Here is a 21,869-nt window from a genome sequence, read left to right as displayed (position 1 = left end):
GGTATCAGGCTCATGGTTATTTCTAGCCTCCCTTGTCCCATTCTTCTATGGTTGGTTGGCTGGGGGGGCCTTAACATCTACATAGCGTGGTAACCTTACATCTTTATCATCCACTTCTTCAAATGCTTCAAAGTTTCTGAATACCTCAGATAAATTCTTTGACTATAAAGTCTTGGATCCAATCTCTGAATTGCACCAATTAACAATGAAGTGATTGAAAGTGTAGTGGATCTTGCAATACTTTTTTCGTCTGAGTTCTTCAGGTTTAGTCATCTTCTTAGTGCTGTTGGGCAAGATTACTCGAGCCCTTACTAGTTCTTCATAGATGTCTGTGGCCTTAGTTAAGTCAAAGGAATATGACTGATATTTTGGAGGTTTCATGGGTATAAACCTTCCATCATTCATCACGATCTTCTGGTCCTAGATGGGTTGAACCAATCCTTTCACCATCAAAGGTTTGAAATGAGTGGTCATCTTTGTAGCACATAGCTTTATCCCTTCTACCAGGCTGTTGTCATCTTATCCCACCTTTAGGCCTTCAAACTCCAGTTGATGTATTGGTGCTTTATTTTTATAAAAAGAAGGTACCTTAGATGAATGCTTCACTTGTTGTTCTTATGTTAATAGCTTTTCATACTTCGTGGTTGCAACCACCAGCTCATAAAGCTCATTAAACTGCACATCATATAACTTCTTCCTCAGAGGTAGTCTTAGAGCCTTCTGGCAATGGCTATGAGTTGTGCATGGTTAATTGGGAATTGGCATCTTATCTTGGTCTTTCTAAACTTCATCATCAAATCCTCTGTGAACTTATGTTCATATTACTCTACTTCCACCAGATCGTTAATGGTTATCTCAGGTTCCACCATATGGAATTGCTCATGAAAAACCATCTCCATTTGCCTTCAATTAGCAATGGAATTAAGGGGTAACAGAAAGTATCATTGGGAAGCCAATCCCACCAGCAAGTTCCCAAACAATCTTAATTTGTAGTTGGGGTTGTCCTCGAATGCCACACGTTGATTTGAAAACTTAAAAATGTGATATCTGGAAGATACATTACAATCTTCTCTGCTGAAAGTTGGGAACGCGAGCATTTTGAAATTGAGAGAGAAAGGATTATGCTCATCAACATACTTAGGATAAGGCTTTTGATATGTTATTATAAACATCGGGCGGGCTTGAGGTTGAGCATTATGTATTACCATCCTTCTAAACTCTACCAACTCATTCATGAGTTGCTGAGTGGCCATATTATTGTGTAGGGTATAAGAAGTCCCCCACTTCGACCATGGTCAATGCCCGATGAAGCTTGCCTCCGTATGTCGAGATGCCTTCATCTAGCTTATCCCCCTCCTTTATTAACCAATAGTGGTGGCCTGTAAGAAGGAGAATTGTCCCCAGTAATGAATAAGCCTTTTTCCACCTGTTTCTTCAACCGAGTTAGACGCACCGATCTTTATTCCTTCCTGCTCGATTTGCCTTCTAACATTTGGTGATGGTGGCAAAAGATCGAGCAAGCCTATCTCTTGAAACTCCTTTTTAGGGTATTGTTGATGCCTGGTTTCAGCCCCTTCCTTCCTTTTCCCTTTGTTCTTATTTTCTTCAAGTAAGGGAAACTGAGGAATTGCTGGCTCTTTTTTCTGGGCTTGTCTCCACGACTCCTTCACTGGCATAGCCATCTTTTAGTGTAGAGTATTCTAACTCCAATTTTCTTTGTAGCGTCCTTGTTAAGGAACACAACCTTCTAACCTCTAATCTGGTTTCCAGAGAGATCTTTTCCATACTCCTCAGTACTTGTATCATAGTGGCTTGCAAATCTTCATTAGTGAACTTTCCACCCAATTTCTCATAATAGGTCAAGCTCTCTATGATCTCGGGGCTGTGTGGTGAAGGAAAATCTTATGGATGATTCGTCATATCTACTTTTGGCGGGCAAAGAGGTTGCCCAAATGCTACCTTCCACTTGAATGTTCGATCCTTCATTCGTCTTGACAAACAATATTACAAAATGTGCCCCACCAGACGTGCCAAAATTAAGTTTGTGCAAGATTTGTTCCTCGCACAATTCCCTTGGGTCCTGCCTGTCATGCAAGGTTTGCTACTTGGTGTACTGCAATATGAGTTTGTTATTAGTTTGAATGGTGCCTTTGTGGGGTCTTTGTTAAGCTTGAGGCTCGTAATCAAAACTAATATGAATCTGAGCGTACCATTGTTATTTCTGTATAACATATTGTTCTTTTCAATTATTAAATGGATTGATTAATTGCACCACAAGTTACTTTGACTTTTTAGTTCGATTAGATTGTTCACAAATGGGTTAAGTATGTCAAAGTTCTTTTTTCTTGCCTTGTAAACAAGGACTTTACTCATAATATCATATGTCTAATTAAAAGGAGTCCAAGACCCTTCAAGTTATTTCTTTAGTTACAGTTTTAGACTAACAATAAAGAAGCTAGATTAATTAGTTTAGCAAGATTAATCTTAGATGAAACTTTGAATGAAGGCAATTGAAAATGATGTAGGATCCAATGAAAGATGCAAAAACGACATATCTATTTTAGGTAAGTACAAACAAAAGAGACTCGGGCAAGATTACAACCTTGTCAGGCAAGGTTCATCTTCTTGCAACCACTTCTCTTTGTGTTTTACAGGGATTGAAGTCTTAGAAAATAGAACATAAACCGAGTTTACCTAAAGAGATTCGATACTACAGCACAAGAGTAAAGGTTGAACAAACTAAAACTTTCTGGTTTCTTGCTATTAGAGTGCAGAGTTGAATGTTTTTTGATTGATTGGTTGAGAGCCCTTCTGTTTGCATCCCTAACTACTTTTATAGACCTTCTAGCCCAATTGTGCAAGCCTCCCCTTTTGGTGATAGATTCTAGAGTATGGTGAGTCACCATCTACTTTTGTTATTTACCTATCCATGTCATGGGAAAGTACTTTTTGCTGGGGGTGAGTTGCCCTCTTTCACTTGTCACTTCACATAGGCTTGCTGCCTATTTCTCGGGAAAAAAAAATGATTTTCAATTCTTCATGGGCTGCCAACTGTGTGAGCCCAATTCTCCTTCTACTTTTCACGTTCTTGGGCCTTCATCCGCAATAAGCCCAACATTAAATATCCACCCAAACAATCGTTACTTAGACCGATTGGTGAATGATAATTAGACACTCTATATCTACAATTAGATTTGAGCCTTCAAATTTTCGACATCGTGTAGTCCATTGTATCCGCAAGAAAACCTGCAGCCAGGAAAAACAAAAGCAACACAGTTGCTAGAAATGTTTGAAATGACATGTCAGTCACCAGTTTGTTATGATTGCTAAGATAGTAGAAAAAAAAAGACCTTTGCCAATCACGACTCCCTGATCTCAATAATAAAAGGAAAAACAAAGTAAAGATAAATTTGCAGATGAGTTAGCATCAAAGCACGAATTGAGAATTGAAGAGGTTAACACGAACCCTTCATCTTGTCCATTGCATGTACAGTTTCGGTCTCTGCAGGTGTCTTCAGCTCACAATCACCAATAACTACGTAAGCAACCATCACCAGAAGTCGATATACTGATAAAATCCCAATTGGCCTAGGCAGTAGCCCCATGGTGCCATCAGCGCTGCCATCATATGCGTTGCTTAATGAGATTATGTCATGACACCCAGTGTACAACCTAACTATCAACACCACCAAATCGTCACCTGCCAATGCTTCCAGATGCACCCATTGACGTCGAAGAAGAATTGGGGCAGTGAAATATTATATCATGACGGCCCAGATGCACCGAGTGATCAGCAACAGCAAGATTGCAATTGCAGTCTGTCCACTTGAACTGCCTTCCAATATAAAAGAAGTCCTTATCAAACCATGAGGGTAGAATTAGAATTTTCATCTAGCTTGAGAGTTGTCATCAGCATAAATGGATGCAAAAGCATCTGCAGCACCAGCTGCAAGCAGCACTTCGTAGGGATGGAAGGCTAGGGAACTAACAGGACCAATCTTTTGGGCCATAAAGTAAGGGTAGTATCTTATTGTGCCTAATTGTGCACCCTCCAAACTGAAGACCTTCATGAGCTGTTTGGCCGAGCCACTGGCAATGAGTGGGGCATGCCTATGAACGGCTAAAGCAGTCAGTGAACCCCTGTGAGCTTCAATCGTGAGGTAGGCATCCCTGTCGTTTCTGATATCAAGGAACTGAATGTCACCAGCTTGAGACGCACTTACAATCTGGATGAAGATGAGAATTTCATGTAAGTTTCACTTTCTATCGGAATAACTTCAGAAACAATATCAAACAAGGGTCTCTCCACTTACCTTGGAAGGATCAAGTCCGGGTTGAAAGCCGATCCCCACAACTCTTTCCACCTTCTGAGTGTGTGGCTGGGTTGAACAGACAAGCCTAAGATTTACAAACAAACAAGTAAAACAGCACAAAACACTAGCTTAGCAAATAATCAGCACCACATTAAGAAATCCAAGGTTAGTGAGGAGCTGAACTCAAACGCAGTAGCATACTAATACGTTTATTGTTTACGTTTGTTGTTTACTTATGGAGGGACAAATGTACAGTGACAGCACCAGACATGAAGCAACTGTACATCTTGGTCTGCAAATTTAACTATTTGTCACTTATCATTTGCAGTTGGTTGCAGCACTTTCACAAAGAACATAAGTCATATATTTGCCACAGGAGACATGAAGAGCTTACATTTCAGGAGTTCGCACATCATAAAGTCTGACAGAACCATCTACAAAACCAGCTGCAAAGTGACCTCTGTGAACTTGAGAAGCAGACTAACAGACAATGCAGGAATCAGTCATTATTAAACCATTCATTTTCTAGATTGCAAAATCAATAGCCAAATCCATACATCTGTAAATTGATAAAAAACAGCTGTAAATTCAGATGTCGAAAGTAAGTTGAGGTGGTAAAAACTCACCAGTGCTGAGATGCTACAATCTGATGAAGAAGGAATAGAATTAATAAGCTGCTCTTTATCCAGATCCCAAAGCATAATGGGTGATAGTTCACCAGAAGCATACTAGCAAATGAAGCAATGCAGAAGTAATCAAACATTATTCACAACAAAGAACAAGAATCACAAAATGAAACAGAACTTGTCCTATAGCCCTAACGTATTACATCTTAAAGAGAGGAAGTACCAGATATCCAGATTGTTGTTGCCAATCCACAACAGCATTCAAACTTCGCACCCCAGGTTTATGACCTTGAGTTGAAGAAAATGCGGTGACAAGTTTCTGTTGACCCTTCAAAGTGTAATCTTTCCAAATTCGAATGTTTCCATCACCTAATTATATGACCGTAAAAAGGTGCAACTTATTTAGAAAGGTTCAATGATAGCACCCTTCCTGACGAAGAAGCTAGTTTTTCAGTAGTATAGAATATTACTTGAAGCAGCAAGAAGCAAGCTGTCATCAAGCTCATTGACAAGGCAGAGCTTGGAGATTCCTTTGTCAGGAAAATCATGATTATCGAAGCTGTTGAGAAGGGTAGCCTCCTGCTCTTGGTAATTCCACACCCTATGAAGAAATAACCACCAAAACATAAACATGACTACATAGTCAAAGACTGAGGGTAATCAATAAATCTTAGCAATATGAACCAAATTCACTCATACAAGAATACATATGCACCCAATGGTTACCCAAAACCCAAACAAAACCTCATAGTTTGACAAACAGAGGCCATTTCATTTCTCAAACAAGGTAGCAACCCTCCATCATTCATCAAATATTGATGCATATATTAAAAGGATACCTATTAATAATCGTACAAAACTAAACTAAACAACAGAAGAAAAAGACAATTTCATATGATACTATTTCAATCACAGCTGTTTCTGTCTATGAAAGTTTATCGTGATGAATAAAGAAAACATAGAATGAATATTACCCACACATTACATAAATAGTAAAAGGTGAAATTTTAAAAAAGTGATAACCTACACACCTGATTTGCTCATTCTCGTCTGCAGCGACCACAATAGGAGAAAATGGTTTCAGCAAGATTGTTTTTATACCCGTCTCAAACTTGGTGTCCCAGCTAGCAATTTGATTATTAAGCTTGCTCACAGCTGACCACGAACATGGAAGATACATTAATTCCACAAAAAAGCCTAAATAATGATAAACAAAACTAAAAGATAAAGAGCAAAAGGAAGAATTAGAGAAGAAAACCAACAAAAGTGCTGGCATTTAACAATGTGCTCCAAGGAAAATTTTTCTCTCTCCTCTCTTCTACTTAGTACTTCTTTACTGTCATCTGCCACAATGAGAAGTGGCTTGGAAAAGTGCCCGCAACTCCAATTGTAGATGGTTGATTGAGGAAGAAAACTGCATTCCGAGGTTCCAGAAGTTCCCCCAAAACCTAAAAGTGGATCCGCTAATCCAGAATCTGGACTCATTAGATGAGGCCTGAAGTCTAAAGAGCATACTCTCCGTATTCCAGCTAAGTGATTTGGCCGAGGAGGGCTGACAGGAGGAGTTCGGAATGGCATGTGACCTGTCAAAAATCGGTTACTAAACAAAGAGACTAGAAGTGCATAGATAGATTAAACTAACTAGCAATACCATACATCACCAAAATCAAATGGAGCTCAATGTCAGGTTAAAGAATAACTTCCAAGATATTTTTTACCCCCCAGCTCCATTGATGTTTTAATATACTAATGTTAGAACCTGCAATAAATAAAAAGGACAATGACTGGGAGAAAAAGTAAGTAATTCTCGTATCGTTACCTCCATTCATATCTAACCATGAAGAAGACCGAGCTAATCCACCAAAACTGGGAGTCGGAGTTGCTGTAATGGATTCACCAGGTCGAACACTGTTACCAGTGGGCTTTACGGGTTTGGCCACCACTTGTTCAATCCCTATAATGGCCAAAACCCGCCTACCAAGGCTTGCAATGCATGGAGATGGATCCTTGGCTAAGGTACACATAGCCAATACACACAGCGAATACATTGCATTGTCCAGGGGTTTAGGTGTTGAGTGGTTGACAACACCATTGCTCACACCATCATTTAATATTCCAGAATCAGAATGATGAGATGAATCGTCAGACAACGGTGATCCATGCATAATTCCAGAACTCGCTAGAGGGCTGCTGGTGGAGACTCTCCCATCTCGACCCAATGAGTTATCATTGGTCCCTCTCAACAGTGGATCAATTTGAGATGAAACAACACTACCTTTAATATGAGCCAAAGAGGGGAAGGAATTAGATTGTGGTTTCCAATATGCAGCAGCTATTGACTTGAGGTGCTTGTTGTGGCCAAAGGCAAAGCGTCCCAGTGCTGTAAAGAAGATAAAGTTTACTCAAATCAACTTCCTACAAGAAATCTCTTGATGATCAATTAAATCTCAGGGCCCCGTAAAACAATCCCTCTGTTGTTTTGAATGAGGGGAAAGAAGGAAAGGAAAGAACACTAGGGTATGTACTGGTGACAGAAAATCTAGTGCATATTTATTACCCAAAAGCAATAAAATTCCAACCAAACGAGTATGTTTAATTGATTATCAGATGGCTAATCACATACCAACAGCAACTTCGGCCCTGACCAGAGGGCTGCCATCTGAAGCAACACTTAATAGACTTCTAACAATACTAATTTCAGCTCTAATCTTTTCATCATCATCGTATTCTTCTTCTCCACCAACGCCATCTCTACATGAGCCTGAACCCACATCAAGCAGGGTACCCAGTGCGAAAACAGCAGAAGCTCTAACCTGAAATAGAACAATCTCAGTGACTAGGTTACATAGCCCAAAAATGTCATTGGTTAAAAATAGAGTCTATATAGTCAAAGTTTACCTCTGGTTGGGGCTCAGAAAGTAGAGGAGCACATATTGCAGCGGCATCTGCCTGCAAACCAAATATTTGGGCCTCTGTAAAATCCTCCCACAGCTTTCCCAGACAGAGGCAAAGCCACTGAAGAAATAGTGGTTCTGTCTGTGTATCATTTAGAGTTGGACCCTGAAGGTGCTTCAAGCAAACATGTATCAAACCTGCTTCAATACAAGCCTCCTGCCCACGTCTATGCCCATCGACAATTACAGCTAAAACAAAAGCAGCCATTGCACGCTGTTCTGGATATGCTTCCATACTATCAAGAAACCTAATGAAATATGTATGACCCCCATCCTTCACTAGATCAACCTGACATGACTGATTCCACCAAAAAATAAAAAATAAAATGTGTGATTACTACTGTGGTACTAACTGAGGAACTGAAAGGGGGCAGGCATATGGCACCAGAAGGGAACTTATAAACAAAAAATGGATCGAAAATAGATCTTAAGTTCATGACCCATCAGGAATAAAGCAAAGAAGCACATGCTTCACAAATTGTTGATGACAAAGAGTTTTGATATGGAGACATTGATGCCTAAGATTAGAAGCAGGTATTAAGATAGTATGAAACAGTAGCAAATTCTAAGATTAGAAGCAGGTATCAAGATAGTATGTGACAGTAGCAAATTCTTATTAAGAGCATGTCACAATGACAGCAATTATAAACATCTGGAGAAAGAATGTGCTGCAGTAATCTAGGCATACCTTATCAAGAGCAAGAATTTTTGTCCATATAAATACAAGAATTTGTCGTAGTTCAGGTGTCGTTTGCAACAGCTTCAGAACATACGGAAAAATCCCAACAGACAAGCCCTAGAAAACAGAAATGTGAAATTTTTAAAGAACATCAAAATATTGCTCTCAACCAACATAGAGATAACAAGACAGAACATTTTCAAATGACAACTCATACCAGATCTACAGCCCAGGGTCCCATATCAAGGAATCTTCCAAGAAGAACCAGAGCTCGAAATCGGTGGCATTGACTGCGTAATACCTTAAATACAGATGTTATTCAGTCAGGGATTATTAAGAAACAGAAGAAGAAGAAAAAAAAAAAAAAGCGCAGAGAATGAACTTAATACAATGATACATGAATGAATAACAAACCAGCAAGTTGAATCAACATAACGAAGAAAAGTAGAACCGCTATTCAAGCCAAATTACACCACCACAACTTACAGTCTATGGCACTACTCTGTTATCATCTCAATAGAAATGAACTCAACCAATACTCCCTAGGACTACCATGTAATTTTTCCCAGTTATTTCATAGCTGGGTTTACAAATAAGGTGCTGTTACCAAATACACCTAATTAAGGAACTTTATATCAATTGTCTCAAACAGGATACAAACGACCTCAAGATTACTATTTTCAGCCAACTTTAAAAACAAAATCAATTAGACATGACATAAAGAAAGAAAGCATACATAATACCTATATCCCAGAATGCTTTAGTACCAAACTAAAAAGTGATAAGTATAATATCATACCTGAAGAACAATAGGCAATTGCTCTGGTGGTTTCTTGTTTTCAGACCCATGGTCAAGCCATACCTCAAAAGCAGTCAACTGCTCAGTGAAAAATGGGCTTGGCTTGAATAAAGCAAAAATATAATGATCAAAGTGAATGTCAGGCATGTCACAAAAATACAAAACAGGAAAGTCATATAAATATCTAATCCCACATAACACTGTAAGGAACCTAACTGCATAACATAAAAAATGCAACAAACTTGCATAAAAAGAACCCAGAAGCACACCTGGAACTCCGCATTAGGATCCTCAACCAATACTGGAAGCTGAGAAAGGCATATCTCAGCAGCCATGTCCCATGCATCCCTGCAGTTAGCATAAGCAAAAGAGGTGACAATTGATTTAACTAACATATGAAGCATGACTGAAAAATTCTCTCCTTTAGTACCACATATGATGCTGATGGGTTGGAGGCAACTGTGGGTGAGAGATCGGAGAGCAATTTGCAGATCGCATAATTCGCTCAGCAAGTAAAAAATTACGAAAAAGGCTGGCAACTAGCAGGTCTTGTCTGAACAGTCTCTGGAAAAGATCTGCAACACAGAACTGAGTATTACATCGATGTACTGTCACCAAAGCAGACATAAATGAACATCCAGTTCAAAAACATTAGATAACGGTACAGCAGAAAAGAAAAAAAAAACTACCGTGAGGGAGAACATTCCATGCAATCATATCAGTGACCGCAGTAAAAATCCAATTCAGCTCGCCCAAAAGCGTTTTCCGGTCATTTTGACAGCCAGGGATTTTATCTATTAGCGAATAATCAAGAGACTCATGAAGTAATGATCGTGTGCAGAACCTGAGAGAATACATAACAATCCAATAAGTAGAAACATATAGAACACTAGAACATAACAAAGAGAGAAACAAAAAGTGAAAGCATGAGAAATTATAATCAACGACGGTAATTGTACAAACAGCCTAGTGGATGAAGTACAACTCCTAACAGTAGACAAAACTTAAGACCAATAATCACTTCTTGTAACAAAACAAGGAGAACAAGCTTCACCATCTTAATGCCATCTTGATGGGAGTTGTGAGGCAAGAAGTAAACACATCAGCCGGAAATTCAGCACTCTGTGGAAGAGTCTCGTGTGCTTCACAAGCCGCTAGCAGGATACAATCCCTTGCAGATCCAGATGAGCTAGAGCCACCCCAATCATAAAGCTAACCAAAAAAAAATCCAACTATTACATTGAAGTCTATACGAATTAATAATACCAGTTCAGACATCTTGGAAACCTAAAATATCAAATTTAGAAAAACATTCATAACTGCAGTGTAGGATACCTCAACGAAAGAATTGACTATCAGCCCAGCAGCAGAACAATCAAACACATATATTGAAGGTGTCTTCAACCAGGAATCGAGGTCACTAATTGGCAAGGGGATATACTGTGTGTAACTCTGCACCCAATAAAAACTAAATCAGAACTACAAAACATTATTTAAAGATAGTAAGGAACAAAACAGCAGGCTTCAAATTGGTAAAAACCTTATTAAAGAGCCAAAATTCACCATTAGCAGTTGGCTTGGGTACACCATGTCCATTATAATGGAAAAGAACTCTCTCAGACTTGGCATATTTGCGGCATGTATTACAAAGTTTCTTCACTTCTTCTACTGTAGGATCAAGCTGAACCTTGTAGCGAGCCTGGTCGCATATTATCAAACAAAATAAAAGTTAATTTTAGACAATAAAATTAACAGCATGCACAAAGAAAACAAAAACTGTCTCACCCTTGGTTGCCACCTTTCGTACTGTTGACTCAAGGTTTTACCAATTGTTTCAAGAGCTTTTTGCGGAGCCATAGCAAATGGATCTGAACACAGAATAAAAATGTTAACAGCATGGTAAACTTGACAAACAAAAAAAATATAATATCCAAAAACATTACGTTGCCATAGGGATAATAAAAGTAAAAGTGTTTGGTTGTGTCTAAGTTATAATGCTTGTAGACCCCACAACTGTGTATCATTCCCTCTTGGCAACATGTATTTACCATTATATTTAATAATGGGTACAAGAAGATGTTAACAAAAGATCAATTCAAACTCCACTAAGGAATATGTCATATTTAGTGAAACTTAAATCAATCTTTTACGTCATGCACTGTAGAATTATTAGCCATAGCATGCCAAGGGTGCTTTGGTATTGAAAATGAATTAGAGAATCTAGAACTCACGCACTCTACACCAAGTCCAACAAGTAAGAAACTCAATAAGACAACCCAAACGGTTAAAGAACAGAATTAATAACCAATACACTACCAACAAACTAAAGCAAGAGTAAAAATCAGCAGTGTAAAAGCACCTATCCAGCACTCCATTCTGGCACAGGGAGATATCTTAATTACATCGGGCGGATCAACGCTAATGTTTAAACATAATACCAGAGCTACACATCCCGTCTTCATCTGCAAAGAAGTTGAAAGTTAAACCAAAATAAGCACAAATTAACGAGTACAATATTGTGAGCGTCTTCAGTCGGAACAAAAACAAGAAACTAAGATCAACAAATCGAATAGCTCCGAGTAAGAATTACTTTAAGCTTTGGCCATCCCCGGAAAGAATATTGTAGCTATATTTTTTAAAGGAAACAGTTATATTTAAGAATTCCTTCAATGCCGTCGTTGAAGAATAGGGTTGAAAGTTCATAACAAAAAACCTAAATTAGCAATTCTACAACAGAAATTAGTGTCTAATTCTAAAATCCTATATAAAGATCAGGTTTTCCTCAGATAATAGTTCAACCAACATTGACAGTGCCACCAAAGTCACCTACAGGCTAGACCGCAAGGGGCACCTAGGCTATCTGTGTGACTTCCATTACTAACCCTAACCAACTTATGATCACTGGTAAAACTGCATAAGAAAAGTCTTCAAAATTTCTAATGGTTTGCGCAGTGAAAATTTGGAAACAAAGATAAAAGCAGAAGTTTTGTCCTTTATTAGTCTCAATAATAGAGTCAAGAACATGGGATTGATCATAGACATTCCAAAACCGTACAAAATCATTTTTCTCGAATCAAAGTTCACCAACCATTGTACAAATTCTGCCTGTCATGTGATACATCACACAAGTAATGGTGGTTTAAATTCTCAGGGTAGCCACACATCCTTCTGTAACAAATTGCAAAAAGAAAATGTCACGTTTCTGTGGGAGGTTTGAATGGATCACACAGCAACAAAAACTAGTGGTAATAGCCAACTGAAAGGAACCTGACCATTAAGAGGGCAGGAAAAAGAAAAACCCGTCCTTACAATCAGCAGCTTCCAGCCGGATATGACTGGAAAATGAATTGCGTACAAGGTGGTTTCTTGAGTGATTACTCCTTTTTAAGAATTGTTCAATTATCACTTTCTTTGAGACCACATGACGTATACACTTTGGTTTTTTGTTGGTTTTACAGAGAAATAAACAAACTGAATTTGGGAAGTCGTCTTTCGACCTTTTCTCTTTCTGCACGCATCCCCTTATTTCTACCATTAGGATTGAATAAAACATAGAAGAATAAATGTAAGAAAAAGGGAGGAGTGCAGAAGGAGAAATCTGGGAGTGTGAAAGTCGCTTCCCATTGATCGAAACCTAATTATGAGAAATTGACAAACTTTTCTTTCCTATCAAACTAAAAATGGAATTATTCAAACAACCCATTGATCGAAACCTAATTCAAAACCAAGTTGTTGGGTTGTACCACCAAAGTATCTGATGATTACGAATTCAAAAGAACAAAATTAGCGAGGGAATGTTAAAACTTCCTAACCACAATACAAATACCTGATTTTTACATAAACAAATTAACAATTTTTCATAACAACTTTAATTTGAATTGCTGGGATTTTATCTACAGATTTCAGTTTCAGAAATATGAAGAGCATGTACTGAAAAAAGGGGCTTACTCGGTCTTTAGGCCGCCATTCCGATGGTCCGGTGGGCACGCAAGCCTCGAAAGCATTGTGCCGAAGTTCACACAATACAGTGGTTTGGGGCAAGTAGGCCAAGCTTGTGGCGGTGGTAGCGGTGGCATTTCCATAGCTACTACTGGCAGTTTCTGATTCCCTTCTCTGCGAGCTCAAATCTCCGTCATCGTGGCTGGAGGCGCAGTCGTCCAACTGGCTGGAGACCACCACCACCGAGGATTGCGAAAACCGGGAGGCCATCAAATCCCCCCCAATGCCATTCAAATCGAAAACCCTCAGAGCATATACAGAGAAGCATAAAGCCCCATTGAATGGTTTACCTCAAATTCTAAGAATTTAAGGCTTATTTCCAATATTGATGCATACGTTATGGATGACTCAACTAATTTTAATTTAAAAATACTTTCCTCTCAGATCGTGCGAAGTTTGAATAGTTAACCTCAAATTCTAAGAATTTTAGACTTAGTTCTGATATTGACATGTACGTTTACGAATGATTTAACTAATTTTTAATTTAAAAGTATTTTTTTTCAAAACGTGCAAAGTTCCAATTCCAACTAAATAACATTACATTTGGGGATGTACAACTCTCTTAATTTTGTACACAATCTGCTGTGAAGTTAATTTAATTCATGGATTGCTGCAATGCATCGAGGTCAAATTGCTGCATAAACTGAGCCATCCACAATACACAACAAACATGCAGTGCAGCATTCGAATAAGTACAAGGGCATTTCAAGGGGTCCTACAAGAATCAAAGTGAGGTAGACAAAGGCTCAGTGCCATCCTTCACTCACTCACACACACACACACACACACACTCTCTCTCTCTCTCTCTCAAGGACAACCAAACCAACCAGTATAAAAGCTCCTCAAAAGCCAAAAGGATAAAGGTTGACCTACAAGTCTGCAGTTTTATACACAGTGTATAAAAGATGTTGAAATGATCCAAACACAATGACTTTACCATCACCTTTTTCCATGTCCAACTTTTTCCTCATTGCTTTGTGCATCACACCACTGCAGGAAAAGAAAAGAAGGTTTCCGATATAGGCCTCTTACAATACTTACATTCACATAAAGGTTTACAACAAAATAAATATGATTTCTATGTATCCTATTTTCAATTTTACTTAATGGCTCATTTATTCTTTATTATGGATTTTGATTCTCCTTTAATTTATTTAACAGTGGTCCCAAAAAATGAGAGATTTTTCAGTGTGACCGGTACACGAGGTGGTACACCACGTGTCATTATACAAATGAGGGGATAAGTGTGTTAAAAAGTTAATAACTTAAAAAGTAAAATTTCTCACCACTTAGATACAAACATGTGGTGTATTGCCCATGTTCCCATCATAATAAAAAATTTCTCCGAAAAAAGGGGTGCAAGAGGTGAAAAAATGAGCAGAAATAATTTCTCTAATAAAAACCTAAACTCAATATGATCCTGAATATTAGTTAATTGCTTAAAAGCCCTTCATTTGAATACCATAAAACCGTTTTCATTTCATTCCATTTCTCCTGTATATTTGGTTCTATGGAATTTCATAAACCAAGCGCTTATGGGTAGGGATCGACAACGGTTATGGCGGACGGGTAACCGCGATTATTTACCCAGAACCGTTTAAGCTTTTACCCACATAACTGTTTACCCGTTGGGTATTTACATAAACGGATATACTCATACCCATAACCGTTTATAAACAATTAATCATACTCATAACCGCATACCCATAATTGCGTACCCGTTTACTTTTTTTTTTTACCCGTCTACCTATTTTTTTTAACAACTTGAAAATTAATAAGAAATTTGTCATAATTTTCTTTTTTCTAACTATTAAATACTGTTATAAATACATTTAACATGTATTTTTATATTAACGACAATATTATTTATGAATATATGCGATGTCTCCCAATTATTTGACGGTCAATCTATTACAAGAATCATGCATGGTTGTAGGTTAATTAATATTCTTGTATACATATATACATACATATATATATATATATGTAAGTACGCATCAGTCTGCTAATAGGCTAATTTGATAAATATTTGGATTTTTATTTAGAAACATATGTTCATCGATCCAAGCCATTTAATCGATTTCTAATTTTGGGGTCAAATATTTATTGAAAACTCGAGGCCAATTAAATATATATTTATAGGTACGCATCATCTAATAATAACATGTTTATAAATACTCAAGGTAATCATTATCTTGAATTGGTCAAAACTCCAAAAGACTCCAAAACAAAACTGTCGAACACTAATGCTTTAGCACATTCAATCACATATATTAAACATTAGCTCATTCTATCACTTATATTTTTCTCTCAAGTGAGGCATAAATATATATATATATATATATATATATATATATATTATATGGCCCTTTATAATCAAATATATCTCGGGATACTAAACTTAGTTAGAAACTAATTTTTTTTTAATTTTTATAGTTTTACATATATTAAAATAAACGGTTAAATGGGTATCTATTTATAACCACGGTAATACCCATAACCGTCTATTTAAATTTCACGAGTAAACGGTTATACCCATAATGATTTATTTATCTAAACGGTTACCCATAACCGTAACCATCAAATTTAAATGGACGGATAACCGCGGTTACTCATAACCAATGGGTATTTGCCCATCTCTAATGAGGATCCTCCTGACCAAACTTATCGGACCGTTGAAATTTTATCCAACGACTACAATTATTATAACTTTTAAAGGGGGCCCTGTTTGTAGTCATTGGATAAAATTTCAACGGCCCGATGGGCTTGGTCAGGAGGATCCTCACCCTTTGCTCGGGAGAAGATCATGATCCGCATGTTTTAATATGGGTCTAATGTATTACACAGTCATAGGTAGGGTCTAATAAGTAGAGCAATTAAAGTGTACATAATTTGAAAACAAAATTGCACTGACTGTCGTTAAATGTTTTATCATGACTTTTCCAGAATTAACATGGAACTTTAAGTTACACATCAAATCTCATCATTTCATAAAAAACTCTCATCTTTTTTAGTGTAAAATATATCGTTATATTAAAAAAAAATTAAAAAAAAAGTACTTATCAAATCTCATCGTTTCGTCAAAAACTCTATCCGACTCCTGTTTTGAATTTTCCTTGCGATTTCTGCGGATTAGTATCCAAATTTGAATTTGAATTCGCATGAAGCTATGAGAACTACAAGTAATTTTACATGTTTTCGTTGAGTCGTTTACAACAGTAAGCTTTATTTTTGTTAGTATTTGTTACATGATTCGCGAGCATTATACATTGATTGTCTTATGTAAGTAATTGCTCAAGAGGCTTTTGACATTTATTGTGTTAGCTTTGGGGGCTTTTAACGTTACCAAGATGGAGGACTACATCTTATCGTTAGAATCATGTAAAATTACTTATTCCACCATGATAGGTAGTTACAATATGATAGGTAGTTTAGCTTGTACAAGTACTTATATGACAGGTAGTTCAGACTGTTAAAGTACTTATATATAATAGGTAGTTTAGATTATAAAATATCAGTTGAAATCTAAGTTTATGCCGACTAATATTATAATATGATAGGTAGTTTAGCTTGTACAAGTACTTATATGACATGTAGTTTAGACTGTAAAAATATTTATATGATAGGTAGTTTAGATTGTAAAAGATCAGCTGAAATATGAGTTTATGCCGACTAATAGGGTACCTAAGTTGAAAAAAAATAGAAAAATAATATCACTAATAGCGAGGCCCCCTAAGAGATTTATAGGTGTCCAAAATTTTGGAAATGTCCTAAATTAATTTTAGGAAATATGTGGTGCGAATAGAATGACTTTAACTTTGGCTTATAGCACACAATTTTTTGTGAAAAAAAAAATTGAAATTTTTAGCTTTAAGAAATATTTTGCGCTGGAGTTAAGGAAAATATTGCAAAACCTTTGGATGTAATCCTACCGATTATTAGGTCCTGAAACTATTTTTTATTGATTCTTAAAGTGGGAAAATAAAAAAAAATATCTTTAAATTTAGGTTTTAAATCATTGATTACAAGTGTTTAAAAATGAATTATAATATATTTTTCACGGAAAAAATATATTTTAAAAAACACGAATATGATAGTTTGTTATTATGGTAAGAGAACAAAAAGAAACATTAACAAAATAAAAATTAAAAATAAAAATAAAAAAGTGAAGAAAAAAATTGAAAAGGGAGGGATCGGTAAGAAGATAGCGACTGTTTGTGGTATTAGTCGCTAACTTTATAGCGATTATTCTGAAGCAGAATACCTAGAAAACTACCGAACGTATCATTTTCTATTTTTTTTTCTTTTTCCATTGAATAGCTATAGTAGAGTAAAATAGTAATCACAATGCAAAGTATCAACCTAACAACAAAATGTGCTGACACATGGAGTCCTATTCATGGACCTAAATAAAAAATAACTAAAAATTGGACTAATCTAATTGTTAGGCCATAAAATTGGGAAAGGGGTCCTTTCCGAATCTCTTCCACCAAATCCATCCAATCACCTAATTTGGACCCTTGAAATTTAGTTCAACAGCTAAAGTAGTTATAACTTTTAAAGGGGCCCCCTGTTTGTAGTCATTGGATCAAATTTCAAGGGCATGTATTGATTGATTGGGTGAATTTGGTGGAAGGGATCCGGAGAGGATCTCTTTCCATAAAATTGGACCTATTTCAAGTTAGTTTATTTATACATAACAGATTTGTAAGGAAGAAGTTAATTTAAACCACATATTAATGAAACTTTTTTTATCAACAATAAGAGGGTGAAAAAACATTTTTGTCTTCTACCACAAAATAAAATTATGGACAATAAAGTAATTTGCACAAACTAAATTTTACAGTTGTTTTTAAAAGCATCATCTACATGTAATCCTAACAAATCACCTACAAGAACTTTGGATTTTTACGGGTGTATTGTTTTATGAAACTTCGAATTTCTATGGCACTTATTTTCAAAACTTCAAGTTCAAGTTTAAGTACGAACTCTAGGTTCATGATACCTGCAAACAAACACAATATACATATGTAGTGAAAGAGAATAGCTTCAGGACCTATGTGTGAAAAGAATGAGTGACGACCCAAAATATGGGGCTGTCGTGGTTTGTAGGCCCAAAAGAGTGGTTGTTGGGTTGCTGGGCAACAAAGGAGAAGTAAATGGGTTAACAGATTATATACCCAATTATTGGGCTAAGAAGGAAAAGTGAAAAACAAGGCCTAACCCATGGGCTTGGTATTTCATGTGAGCCAAAAATAAAACAAGGCCCAAAAGAAAAAAAAAACAAATGGGACGGTTTGGTGCATATGCCCAATTGGGTTGCGAGTCGACTGCAGGCAACTCAGGTCCGTAAGAAAGGTGATGCAAAACGGCTTTGTTTTGGACCTTAGAGTTTTGGAGCAAGAACGACTTAGTGGCTCGGGCAGCGCGACTTCAGGCTGCTGCTCCTATGCGTGTAGGGTTTGAAAAATCCCTTTTTTTTCTTCTCTTATTCATGCATATTCAATTCACCACAATTATAAGAACAATAAATTTAAGCTGATTATATAGTTTGAAAAAAAAAAAACGTAAAATTAGAGTTCATGCTTCATGGTGAATGTTTCATGCAATCATTGCTGAAAAAAATATCGAAATTGAAACCATGTTATATAGATTACTTGGATTGCTTGATGAATATTGTGAACAACTTTGTAGTAAACAAGCATTCAGTTCCTTAGCTCAATGTCAGGAGCGTGTTTAACAATGTATTGTGGCCTAAATTTAACTGAAGGAGAGAGAGAGGGGTGCAGCTGCATAAAGAGAAAAGATAGGCTTGGGAATTACTATAATGATATTTCTTCGTACCTTGTGCCTTTTTTAAGAAAAATAATGGGGTTACTTGCCCTACAAGTAATACAAAGTTGTACCTTTTTGTTTTTTGTAATTAATTCTTGAATTGTTTCTCACTAACATTAGTAGTTGTTGAGATTATAAATACTCAAGTAATGATTTCTATTGTGAAATTGGTGTGAATGCCCACATAAAGAAAACAATCACATATGGCTAAGGGTGGAAAGTGGAAGAATAGAAGTCAAAATTATATTGCTTAAATAGTAGAAGTTTGGTTTTTATTGTTTTGGTGTGTAAGCCTTTTACATGCATTAAAAGAGACGTATGCTTGTATCATATGGGTAGTAAAAAAAGATGAAAAGCAGAAAGTAATAATCATGTTTTCCTCATTTGTCCCTCTCTACGTTCATTTCTCTTATCTGATACTAGTGAAGAAAATAAACAGAATAATACATGGCTCTCGTTTCACTTCAATCTCTAACAACTCTGATAATATATATAGGTACGCATTGTAATACCCTGAAATTTTAAATATATGAATTTTATATTCATAATTGTGAATATGTGAAGAAAATCGAAATTTAATCGATGTACGGTCACAAAGATAAAATTGGGAAAATCATAAAGTTTTGTTCCGGGAATTATTATAAAATACATATTCGTGGTATCAAGAGTTTATATTATTTTTCGGGAATTTATATTAATTTATTTGAGTTCAGTTTTAAATTAAACTACTTACAAGGTTTAAAGTTTGGAAATTAACTATTTAAAATCCGTAGACCTTTGAGGTCACAATTTATATTTTTGAATAGAGCCCGATCTCACGAACGCGTAAGCGCAAACCGTTCTTGAAACGGAGTTATAACGAAAGAGTTACTAACGTTTAAAATCAGGGCTATTTTGGTAATTTTATTTCCCTTTAGAAGGCTCCAGAAATCTGGAGCCATGAGTTGTGCCACATGTGTGGCTGTGATTGAAGAGAAAAATAAATGATATGGTTGTGATTAAAAGAAAAGAATAGAAAGGAGGGTGACCAATGGGGAGAGAGAACGGGGAGGAGAAAGGAGAGAAAAGAGACACGGGGGATCGGGACCCGGGCCTTGGTGACCCGACCCGGTCGGCGCCCATGCATGTTTTAGACAGGTTTTCACCCATTTTTCCGGTGAATTGCTTCAAGAAACCACTTAGAAATCCCTCCACGACCTTCCATCTCCCTATTACACCCCAAAAATCATGAAATTTGGCCTTGCATTTGGGAAAAACACACCCATGGGTGCCTCGACCCTTCTTGCTCGGAAGCCACCAAATTTGAAATGATTTGGTTCAATTACCACCACCATGAGACTACCTTTTAGGTCTGAAACAAAGCTCAAACAATTGTATGGGCGGCGGAACACCAGAGATGACGAATTGAGGACACCCATTTATAGGGTTTCCAGCGGGTTCGAGGCAAATTGGAGTCTTTCCAGGTTAAATTGGACTTGGCCGCAGGTATAAAGTTTGCTCAACTCCTTGAGATCTTCATTTTTGTAATTTTTGAGAATTTTTAGAAATAGTTGAGTTTTCCAGCGAGTTGGGGGGGCCGACCGCCACCCGCGGCAGCACACGGCCAGGGAGCCAACATTGTATTTTGATGCGAATTTCATTATTACAATTATGCTTATGAGACCTAACTGCTGTGGTTTAAATATCAATACGATTGTGGTATATGTTGGACTAAATGAATATATTCAGGTTTTGTTTGCATTTTTGAAAATGTGAACTACGAATGGCTTGATCCCTATTTAGGGTACGTATGCAGTCTAACGAGACGTTAGATGCAACCATAAAATAAGTGAGATTAAATACTTCGAGAATAAATAATTGGAATGAGATTTGATCTATAAAGGAAGGTGGTGACAAAGTGTGAAAAGAAAAAGTGCATTTGATATAGAAATTGTGATTGTGGACCATGGATGGAAACAAGGTCTATAAATAAAGAAACACGTTAAGTGGTAGCTAATTAATTGAGGTAAATCTTTTGTTGAACATTGTGCTAAGAGAAGGGAGTTTGGGTTAATAACTTGAGTTTTATCCTTATGCTTTGATAATTAAATGTTTGTTATAAATTTATTGTGAGGGTTCATGAGAATAAAGTATTTAATTGGGATTAATGGTATGTTAACTAAACAAGAATTTAGTTTAGGCCTCTCACCAATAGACTTATTTTTCGAAATAAAACATATTTCGGGGCCGGGGTGTTACACGCATCATCTAATAATAACATGTTTCTAAATACTCAAGGTAATTATTATCTTGAATTAGTCAAAACTCCAAAAGACTCCAAAACAAAACTGTCGAACACTCTAATGCTTTAGCATATTCAATCACATATATTAAACACTAGCCCGTTCTATCAACTATATTTTTCTCTCAAGTGAGACATAAATAAATAAATATATATATATATATATTATATAACCCTTTATAACCAAATATATCTCGGGATACTAAACCTAGTTAGAAACTAATATTTTTTTTTAGTTTTACATATATTAAAATAAACAATTACATGGATACCCATTTATACCCGCGGGTAATACCTATAACCACCCATTTAAATTTCACGGGTAAACGGTTATACCCATAACCATTTATTTATCTAAATAGTTGCCCATAACCGTAACCGTC

The 21,869-nt window shown here is 36.6% G+C and overlaps 1 protein-coding gene across 7 annotated transcripts; it reads right to left on the bottom strand.

Moving 5' to 3' along the window:
* Positions 1–2,539: 2,539 nt before the first annotated feature.
* LOC103961173 (regulatory-associated protein of TOR 1) lies at positions 2,540–13,583 on the bottom strand. Of its 7 annotated transcripts, none has more exons than XR_007258118.1 (25): positions 13,320–13,445; positions 12,460–12,539; positions 11,731–11,833; positions 11,157–11,239; positions 10,912–11,070; positions 10,707–10,823; positions 10,426–10,583; positions 10,061–10,215; positions 9,802–9,946; positions 9,641–9,719; positions 9,372–9,473; positions 8,790–8,873; positions 8,582–8,689; positions 7,838–8,191; positions 7,563–7,752; positions 6,759–7,319; positions 6,202–6,522; positions 5,971–6,094; positions 5,410–5,540; positions 5,163–5,308; positions 4,940–5,041; positions 4,708–4,793; positions 4,314–4,398; positions 3,467–4,226; positions 2,540–3,279 (listed from the first exon to the last, which is right to left on the bottom strand). XR_007258118.1 is itself a non-coding variant. In XM_048583508.1 (24 exons), the coding sequence occupies exons 2-24, from the start codon at positions 12,490–12,492 to the stop codon at positions 3,888–3,890; spliced, it is 3,765 nt and encodes a 1,254-aa protein (XP_048439465.1). In that variant the 5' UTR covers positions 12,493–12,539; positions 13,320–13,445; the 3' UTR covers positions 2,540–3,887. The 7 variants fall into 7 exon arrangements, 4 of the variants coding, with proteins under 4 accessions (XP_048439465.1, XP_048439468.1, XP_048439466.1 ...); XR_007258119.1 differs by having other exon boundaries at positions 2,540–3,246; XR_007258120.1 differs by having other exon boundaries at positions 2,540–3,618; positions 3,701–4,226.
* Between the last annotated feature and the right edge of the window lie 8,286 nt (positions 13,584–21,869).

This window comes from the organism of the source record quoted next, unplaced genomic scaffold (genome assembly GCF_019419815.1).
Source record: "Pyrus x bretschneideri cultivar Hongxiangsu unplaced genomic scaffold, Pyrus_bretschneideri_v1 Contig2, whole genome shotgun sequence".
NCBI classification, from domain to species: Eukaryota; Viridiplantae; Streptophyta; class Magnoliopsida; order Rosales; family Rosaceae; genus Pyrus; species Pyrus x bretschneideri.
The sequence above is the reverse complement of the archived record's forward strand: the minus strand, read 5'-3'. Positions and strand labels throughout refer to the sequence as shown.

Bases quoted from the DNA above. Each gene is read 5' to 3' on its own strand.
- LOC103961173 (XM_048583511.1), bottom strand. From the start codon at position 13,580: ATGGCCTCCCGGTTTTCGCAATCCTCGGTGGTGGTGGTCTCCAGCCAG. The intron at 8,874-9,371 runs GTATGATATTAT...TCTGTATTTAAG, and splicing joins AATTGCCTATTGTTCTTCAG to GTATTACGCAGTCAATGCCA. The intron at 5,541-5,970 runs GTGTGTAGGTTA...ATTTCTTCATAG, and splicing joins GACGAGAATGAGCAAATCAG to GGTGTGGAATTACCAAGAGC.